General features: G+C 45.3%; 2 protein-coding genes across 2 annotated transcripts in view; one reads left to right on the top strand and one right to left on the bottom strand.

The window, feature by feature from the left end:
- The window catches only part of ATL1 (atlastin GTPase 1), a 24,961-nt gene extending 24,002 nt beyond the window's left edge, over positions 1–959 (top strand). Inside the window, exon 15 of the mRNA XM_009698511.1 lies at positions 756–959. Coding sequence (XP_009696813.1) covers positions 756–866 — 111 coding nt within the window. The 3' untranslated portion in view covers positions 867–959. The remainder of the gene's footprint in view (positions 1–755) is intronic.
- A 1,697-nt stretch (positions 960–2,656) lies between these two features.
- Positions 2,657–9,684, bottom strand: part of SAV1 (salvador family WW domain containing protein 1) — a 19,185-nt gene continuing 12,157 nt past the window's right edge. The window contains exon 4 of the mRNA XM_009698510.1: positions 2,657–2,995. Coding sequence (XP_009696812.1) covers positions 2,794–2,995 — 202 coding nt within the window. The 3' untranslated portion in view covers positions 2,657–2,793. The remainder of the gene's footprint in view (positions 2,996–9,684) is intronic.

Genomic DNA, 9,684 nt, shown 5'->3' with positions numbered 1-9,684 from the left:
GGGGACAGGGGGGTGGCACTCGCCTCTCGCCACCCCTCAGGATCAGAGCTTTGTCTCCCGTTAGTTCTGTACGGGAAACGCAGCCCACGTCCACACCGACTAAACGCGCGTGGGCACAGGTACCGCAGCCACTCCGCGTGGTCCGACCCCGGCGTGAAGCCGTCCCCGATGCCGGGGGCCGGCTCACAGCCATGCTCTGCAGGAGCAGGGGCACACGCTGTCATCAGCCCGCCGTGCTGCCGCCTGCGAAGGCCGGGCGTTTCGGTCAGATGGGAAAATAAACTCGGGTATAAATGGAAAATGGTAAAATTAAAGAAGTCTGCATTCATCTGCAAAAAAATGAGGTAGACAAACCAGGTACCCATTAAATAGCAAAGCCCTCCGGATGATGCGATGTGTATCTATCTGCCTGGTGGTGTAAAACAAAGTGCTGAGGATGCAGAAATTTAAAGTCTCTGCGTGAAACCCATAGGAAAAAACCCAACGGCCCCGTAAGTCCCTTACGCGTAGTCCTGGATTTAATACAGCTCAAGGGGGCTCCTCCCATAGCCCAGGCGTTTGCAAAACTAGCAAACCAGCCATCTTTCTTCTTTTCCCCGTTGGACACTTGACATGACCAAGCATTGGCGCACAAAACAAACCGCAGGGCGCGACTGGTTTGAACCTGCCGCTGCAGCACGAACGCGAAAGCACAGCCCGTACGCGTCACACGTCGCGGGGCTGGGGACGTAACCCTCTTCGCTCTCTTTTTCCAGGCTTTGTACAAACTGTACAGCGCAGCAGCGACGCACAGACATTTGTACCACCACGCCTTCCCTGCACAGAAAGCGGAGCCCGCCGAGGGCTCGGAGAGGAAGAAGGTGTAAGGCAGGGGCGTTCCCGGCGATGCATGCACGAGGCGCGGCCGTCTCCCCCTCGGTTCAACACTCTCATCCTCGTATCCATCCCAAGCTCCCGCCGTGGAACAGGGAGAGCGGAGAACAAGTCAGGCGTAAGGTGATTCGGTGTGTTTGTTCGACAAGACAGTGTTTGACGGGAAGATGTCAGCATGTTTTTCGTTTTGTTAATATGTACATATTGGTTCTGCCGCAACTACAAAGTGCTTTTAATTTGTAATAGCCAGCATCCTGCCCAGCTAAGTTACGAAGCCTTATTTTCCCCTTCTTAATTAGTTACGAAGTCACTGAAGAAATCATTATTTACATGATACAGCAACTAAAAAAATCTCCCAGACCGTAGCTTATTCAAAAGCCAACTTATTTTCAGGTACTTGAACAAGTTATAACATGTAACCAAGTTTTTTCTTCAATTAACTATTTAATTACATAAACATACTTAAAAATGTATTAACTTGCTTTATCAGAAACTGTAAGGGCACCTCTGCTATGGTACGTTAACGATCCTGTAAGGAAAGCATACGTTTCTGTTCGTAACCCATGCACAGAGTATCACTTTGTATATGTATCGGAGAAAGCGTCACTGTATTTCTGTATATACGCCGTTATAGTGCATAGAAAGTGTGGTCAGCAGGTCTGTTCTTTCTCTCATCAGAACTATTAAAGTTTGCTTTCGGTTCCTAACAAGTCGGTTCTACAGGAAGCAGTTACTGATGCGCTGGGTTTTTTACATTCTCGGTTTCCTTTTGGCGTTCAGAAGTGGTGTTTTAATGGTAACGGGTCATAAGAACATTTTATTTGACCTTCTAAAAGGCAAAAAGAAAAAATCAGCTGAACCACCCTCCATTCCTTGAACAAAATGATTTTTATTGAATTAATAGGATTTACAAGAAATGTTTGGGTTTATTTTTGTCTGCAACAATGTTTATTGCACTAAAAAGAAACCATAAATAACAATTCAGGACAATCAATGAACCAAATGAAAATATTGGAGAGGGTAACTGTACAATTAAAAGTTTTCCCCAAGTAAGGACGCTTTAATACAAGACAAAAGCTCGTTTAAAAAAAGAAGTAATTGCTGTTACATCCCTGATTCTTTCCATGGTGCGGTACAGCCGGTTGGTAAGCTGGTCAGACAATGCTAGTACCTTCCCGGTGACTGGGTCACATTTTATGAAATGCAGTTTACCTAGGATTTAAAAACCTGTGAGAAGTTTCCTTAGATATCTTGGTCTTTAAGAAGGTGCAAGTATTTCCCCTCTGACTAATTTCTGTGAAAACTAGTAGTAAATCTAAAGTAGTAACGTATTGAAGTAAAAAATAAGGCAACTCAGACTTCACTTTCACGAAGCGCGCGCTTTAGACTGATGAAACCCGCTTCCGTCTGGTCACAGCACTGGGCCTTCTTGGAACGGAGCAGTATCGGCGCTCCGTCGGTTAAAGCTGTAAACAAAGAGCAGACCTCTCTCTCTCGAGGGATACAAAGTCCCGAGGGAAATACACGGAAAGATTCATTTGGATTTTAATGATGTTTTGAATCTGGGACGTCTCATATAGTTGCATCTATTGCCCTTTGGAAATATACAGTCAGCTTCTTAATAATGCAGCTGACTGCTAGAAAAAGATACCAGAATCGAGTGTCTGATCCAACTCTGTGCTGGTACTCAGAATAATAAACTAGTTCTTGTATGGAAAAAGATTAACAAACGTTTTTCATTTTTATAAACAATACATAATACATGTAGAAAAATATTCAAGAGGATAATAACAAAGGTGCAACATCAACAAAAATAAGCTGCCTTTTCAACAAAAGCACTTTTTCATAGTTTGAAGTGTGAAAAACCTTTTAAAGCTCTGAAGTGTCCTCCTAAAAGTCTATTAGAAAAGAGTTGGGAGCTTAAAAATTCTTGCCGTGCTGCTGGGCATACCACTGCTGCCTCTGCTTGCGGTGCTCCAGCTCAGTGAGGAGGGCCTGCCTGTAGGCTTCGTACAGCTTCACGATCCGTTCCAGTTCTTTCATGAAGAGCAGCTTCAGCATCCCCTGGTACGTGTCCAGGTCCGCCAGCTGGAAGAGCTCCCACTTCAGAATGTGATCGTATCTGTTTTGATAGAAGAGATGATTACCAACATGCCGCTGCCAGTGAATACGCAGCATTTTAAGCATTTTTTTTTTTAATTTTTTTTTTTTTTTAAAGAACTGGCCTCACGGTTGTACTGCCACCGATCAGATTGCGAGCAATCTACATTAGTGAAGAAATAAGGTCATTAACACCAAAAGACAGGGAGCCGTGTCTCAACGCCTGTCGGCGAAACATCCCTCACAGCTAAGCTGCAGAGTCACCCATAATATGCCAAGACAAACTCTAAAGATCCTATTAACTGCTTACAATAAACCAATGCAGAAAATGCATTTTGGAAGCATTAAACCAGCAATTCCGTTCACAACAGGCCTTGAAGATGTCGCAGTAAAATGCCTTTTAAAATTAAGAGTCACACAGAAAAAAAGGAATTATTTGAACAGCTTACCCTAATACTGGCCAGCAGGTACCTCCCGGAAGGCGCAATACTGCAAGTCTTCCCTCACAACACACTTTTGTTTCCAACGCGTTCTTGTCCCAGCCTTAACAAGCACTCTTGGATCCTGTCCCCCCCTTGGTTAATTAGCAGCACTAATTTAAGTCAGTGTGTCTCAAACTGCGGGTCACAAACCCCACAGGACCACAAAAGGGGGGGTATGAGACAGCACGAGGGAGGACTGAGGGAGGGGGGGAAAGCCAATTAGGCCGTAGTTAACGGCTGCAAGGGCTCACCCCAGTACGGAGCTCCTCAGCGCCCGTGGCTACCAGCAGCGATCCGTCTGCCACGGGGGTGTCAAGGGAGCGATGCGAGCACTAACGGCTAAAAACCCCTACCCGTTCCGACTCCCCACGCGGGAAAAAATGAGCGGCTGTGGAGCTGGGGAGAGGCTGCCAAGAGCCTGAAACACACGGGAGCCACCTCAAACTCCTCCTCTAGGAACATCTGACCTAGCTCCCCGCGTGGGATGGAAACAAGCTCAGCTGTGAAGGCAACCCAGCGCTGACGTATTTCTTCCCATTTCCCCCAGTGACAAGGAGTTGTGGGTTGAGCAAGGCAAACTACAGCAGCGTGGGTCATCCAAGCGCCATCCGTACCCTCGGCGCTTTCTCCTCGACGAGGGAAACAGGCACGAGCTGGCAGTGCAGAACGTGAAAGCTCACAACAAGAAAGGGGCTACGCACAGACAGGCTTTCTTTAAAGCCACGCTCCTCGCTCGCCATGACAGAGAGCAGAGTACGTTAAAGAAAAAACAGGCAAGGAAAAGTGGAAGCACGACATCGATCCATAAGGCGGGAGAAATGATGTCTGAGGAAAACTGCCAAGTGTCACTGACCGCTGCACAGTCCTGGGATAAGGAGCTGCTGGCAAAGAGCATCTGGTCTGCTCCTCTCCCACTCAACATTCAGCACTGCCCGCCTTACAAAACCTGCAGCACTGTCAGCGCTGCCTTTTTGTAGTTTTTACTTTTCAACACGGAGGAATCCTGAATTCCTGTTTATACTCCTAACACTTTTTTCAATTTCTGAAACATGAACATGCCCCGATGTCCTTGGGGATCTCAAAGCTGCTGCTGCTGGATGGGTACAAACTTGACGTAAGATGAGCCTCTTCAAGCCTCCCTCGTCTCACTAGCAGAGCGGAGGGAATTTCCTGAAGGCTGCATCTCACGTCGTAACTGCCAAACCACTCCCGTGACTAACCAAGGCTAGGCCATTCCTCCCACAATTTTCCACCATCAAACCTGGCACTCTGAGGTCTGCCAGGGAACCGGACAGCTCGTCAAACCAAGCCCCGTTTCATAATGGGGGTCTGGTCAATCACACGTCAGTCAGCGACTCGCTTTCGTGCCACAAATTCTTCAAAGCTAGTCCTGACAATCTTTTATACCAATCACATGGCTCAACATTTCCCAAATTTAATGTCTGCAGTATTTACCTTTCTAGATAAGCTATCCAAACTATTCAAGAAAGCAAGCATTTTTCTTCATTGCTTTTTTTTTTTTTAACTGGACCTCTTTTTATGCCAGTGCTAGGGGAAGGTTTCCAAGATCCTGGTAGAAAATCAGTATTTCTAACAAAGTTTTTCAACAAAATCATGGTAATTCTACAGAGAGAGGATTAAAGGTCTCTGGCTCACAGCCAGATGTCCAGTAGTACCAGCACACCCCGGGGGGAAATAGCTGCAGGATGGTATGGAGCAGGAGATGCTGGCATTCGGGATCTTTGAGGAGCTGGTAATTGAAATAATTCAGGAAAAACCCAAGACACTGAGCCAACAGCAAGACAACCGCTTTGGTGAGCAACTTCCAGTACGTTAGTTCAGGCTCTGAAGCCCCCGCGGCCAAACGATTACCGACTGGGATCTGGCTCACGTCGGTCAGCGCACCAGTCAGGCATTAACAGCCCGCAGCGCAGACTGCCCCGAGTAGTACACTGACTTCAGAGAGCTACGTATATACCAACGCTGAAAATAAAGAGGCTCTTCTCTTTGATGGTCTCCTTCCACCTCGGTGCGATGACTGGAGAAGTCTGGCAGGGTGACAGGAGCCAGCAGCCACGAAGAGACCTGCTGCGTTCCGGCACAGACACACTTCCCAAGGCTCCGAGGGAACAGGGGACACAGAAACGTCACGTGGCGCGACTGTAAGCACGGTTCTCGTTAGCGGGGATATCTGGGCTAACCTGACTACCTAACCTTGGAGAGACTCGTGTGAGAGAACTTCAGCAGTATCACCCCAAAATAAGCCGGGGTGCTAATGCTGCCCCTGGAAAGGGGGCCCGAGCCCCGCAGAGTGTCCTGGCACAGGCCTGGCCAGCTCCGGCAATAGGACGAGTCGCAGAATTTCCTAAGCAAGGTGAGGAAACAGCAATTCCCCAACCCAGTTTTAATCTTGATTTTCTTTGATCCAAGTCTTGTTCTACAATAGACGTTGTAACGCTGCTTTATTTTGATAAAACAAAGCCCTGATGTAGTCACATCATCGCTGCAATACTCCTCATTTCCTGCTTCTCCCAGTGCTTCTAAACGTAAAAGATTCATTTGCCTGATTCATTCAAAACCTGATTTTCTTAACTTGGAAATAGGCAGTTGACTACTATAGTTATTAAAAGGGTAGAAGAAACTCATGGAATAAACAGAGTTATTTGATCCAGCTGAATTAGGTGAGAAAATATATTCACTTGAGTGGAGGCTGAAGCCAAAATATCAGTAAATTTATGCAAATAAACTGCATTCTATATTGAAAGGATATATTCAGAAGGCTGTGTGCATCAGAGAAGCACCAAGACATGCAGATGACTAGCAAAGACGCTTTTAAGGAATTTTAAGAATGTAAATAACCACAACTTCTAGAAGCTGTTATTGAGGAAGTTTATATGTTAAAGTTATCCCAAGCCTTGACAGGGCTGCACTGCTAAAATCACTTTTGCCCAAAAGTGTGTGCGTGTGTGGGGATATATCAAATTGCAGCAGTTTGTCAATACAGAGATCAAACTCCACAGAGAGGCAGACGGCAAGCTGCTGCTTTTCATAGAATCACAATGGTTGGAAGAGACCTCAAAGACCATCAAGTCCAACCGTACACCTGATGCCACCCTGTCCGCTAAACCATGTCTTGAAGTACCATGTTTTGAAGGTCTGCCAAGCACAACTCTCTTTGTAAAGCCCTCGAGTATTGAGTTTACCTGAACACCACCTTTCCACCTCTGCTCCTTTCCCACTCATCACAAACTGAATTCAAGTGCAGCAGGATTTCCCCTGGCTTGCCCTGCGCTGATGTATCCCTTCAAATGTTTGGGCCCAAGGGCATTTATTAAAATACATTCCGCAGCAAGGCCGATTCTCAGTGGAAGGGCTGTTTCTTACTAAGGTGGCAATACAGGCAGGAAAGAAAACAAAGCTCCAGCACATGCAATAATGTGTTTGCAGGTCTTCTGGGGCCTGCAGCTTTTTTATTTTAAGCATTATCACAGATTGCTAAAACCTTGGTGGTTCTTTAGCTCTTTGAAGCTGTCCCTGCTGACAGGTTCTCGAGAAAAGCAGCCCATCAGGATTACTTTTCGGTGCAAGAGTTTCGTTTCGCCTGCCGAGAGCAGTGTTGAATAGGGGAAGAAGTCTAATTAAAAGATTAAGCCATCAGCAGTGCCTCAATGGGAATGGGCTCATTCAATCCGAAAGATTGTAAGGAACGCTCACCACAGAGACACCGAGAGAGTACCAGTACCTGACCTAGAGTCCCCAGGCATTATTTAGAAGCGCAACTCGTCACAGAGCCAGAGATCAAGGGGAGAAAGCACGTTAGTACAAAATTCCTGCAGAGCACAGAGCCTTCCCTCCTGGGTGAGAAAGCAGGAGCTTACTAGACAGAACACGCAGCCAGCATACCCTGTCTTCGGTGCTCCTCCCTGCAGACAGCAAGTATTTAATATAAAAATAGGACTCTTTCAACACAAGAGACACTGACCTGCCCCGAATATTTACAGCTTATTGGTTAGGGCGGGAAAAGAAGTCCTGGGCTCAGATCCTTGCTTCAGAAGAGGCAGGGGAAGAATCTGAGCCACGATCTCTCACACAAGGAAGGCATTTTCGGTCTCCTCACCCTCACAGTCCCATGCGTGCAGTCTGGCATACTGTGGGAACACCTACCAGACTGGTCTACCTAACTTGGAGGTGGAGACACATTCCATTTTTGAGTCTAGCAAAGGGTTAAATGCAAGCCAGGAGTCTTGATTCCGCTGGGTTAAGACCCTGATAGCTGCACTTCATGCTCTCAAAACAAACCCTGACAGATGCCAGGAGAGAGGGAGAAAGGACACTTCAAGGTATCAAAAATACCTTGAAATCGTTACCTCAAGTTATAACTAGACAGCAAAGCCTCTTCACTGTGTAGCAAGCCAAATACCTTCTTTTTTATCTTAACAGTTTGGTCATTTTTCACTGAAATAGGGAAGCATTATGGCCTACGCCTACTACGGCCTACGCCTACTAAAATCTCCATTAGACTTTTCCAGTGGCCAAAATCTTTATCCTTTAGAGAAACTGGCTGAAACAAAAGCTAACATTATCTATTTTTGCTACCGTCATCTACTTCGCTCAACAAAAATGACTGGCCTTTAGTCAGCTAAATCAAGCTATAGCATCAAGTGGAAGTAACAAATCGTAACAAAATACACCACAATGATTTCAGTGTGAAACTGTACTGATAATCAACAGGTTTTCACAGTAAATTTCAAATAGCAGATAGCAAAAGATATTCCTCTACTACTACTATGAAAGTGTTTTGCCCACTTACTTTCATTTTTGCACCAGAACAGAGGAGGATGTTCACACAGTTCTCATACTCAGCTTCTGGACAATACTACTGAAGAACTTACAAGCATTACTGGATGTTTTTCTCAAGCTTTAAGCCAGTTACTTTGGCAACAGAGAAGAGGTTCATTATTAAAATCACATTTAAAAAAAAAGTGATCTTCATTTTTAATAACTCTGAATATTATTTATCCATTGTTCCCTGAACTCCATGACATGAGGTGATACAAAGCCAGCTGCTACCACTCTTCCTCACTTTTCCAATATAATATTAACATAAACCAGAATTCACTGCTTCACAGAAGTGTTTGAGAATTATGACAATATTTCTACTACCACCAGCACTACTGTAACAGAAGGCTAAAAGTATAATGGAAAATAATGATTTTTGATTCCTCTGAACAATGTAAATTCCATTCAAACAGCTTGAATGAATTAAATGTTTCGGTTGTGTATTTGTTTTTTTTAATTTGTCTCAGCCTACTAGATATAAACTTGCTCCTGATAATCTTAAATTGTTTAAATTGTCTTAAATTTGTTTCTCAAGCTTCAAGAGAGGCACCAACAAGAGTCCATACACCACAGACTGAAATATTTAAAACTACATTGTCTGGATGTGCCAAAGACCTAAATAAAGAAATGCAGCTGCAGCCAAAACCTAAAAGTATTTCTAGGAAACAGGTCCTCCCATAGGTTACAGGAACTTAGTATGTCCCTGGTGCGTAAGTGTACTGGTGGATTTTGCCCTAATTTAAATCTTTATGGGCTGCTGGCAAGCCTAGTAGTCACAAGAAGTAATAAAACCTATTCAAATTATAGTTACTAGAAGCAGCTAAAAAAAGAGGGTTTTTTTAGTGGAAGTCACTGAACATCATACACAGTTAGAATTTGCAACTACAGTCTGACCTGCTCATTGCTGTAAAACTTAGCTTCTCCATATTCTCCTTATGAAAAAGTAGAATCATAGAATCATTTAGGCTGGAAAAGACCTTTAAGATCATCAAGTCCAACCGTTAACCCAGCACTGCCAAGCCCACCACTAAACCATGTCCCTAAGCACCACACCTACACCTCTTTTAAATCCCTCCAGGGATGGGGACTCCACCGCTTCCCTGGGCAGCCTCTTCCAGGGCTTGACCACCCTTTCAGTGAAGAAATTTTTCCTAATATCCAATCTTTAGATTGGTGCAACTCGAGGCCATTTCCTCTTGTCCTATCCCTTGTTATTTGGGAGAAGAGACCGACCCCCACCTGGTTACCCCCTCCTCTCAGGTCATTGTAGAGAGCGATCAGGTCTCCCCTCAGCCTCCTCTTCTCCAGACCAAACCCCCCCAGCTCCCTCAGCCGCTCCCCATCAGACTTGTGCTCCAGACCCTTCCCCACCTTCGTTGCCCTTCTCTGG

The sequence above is a fragment of the Cariama cristata genome, unplaced genomic scaffold (assembly GCF_000690535.1).
Source record: "Cariama cristata isolate BGI_N322 unplaced genomic scaffold, ASM69053v1 scaffold3694, whole genome shotgun sequence".
Taxonomy (NCBI): Eukaryota; Metazoa; Chordata; class Aves; order Cariamiformes; family Cariamidae; genus Cariama; species Cariama cristata.
The sequence above is the reverse complement of the archived record's forward strand: the minus strand, read 5'-3'. Positions and strand labels throughout refer to the sequence as shown.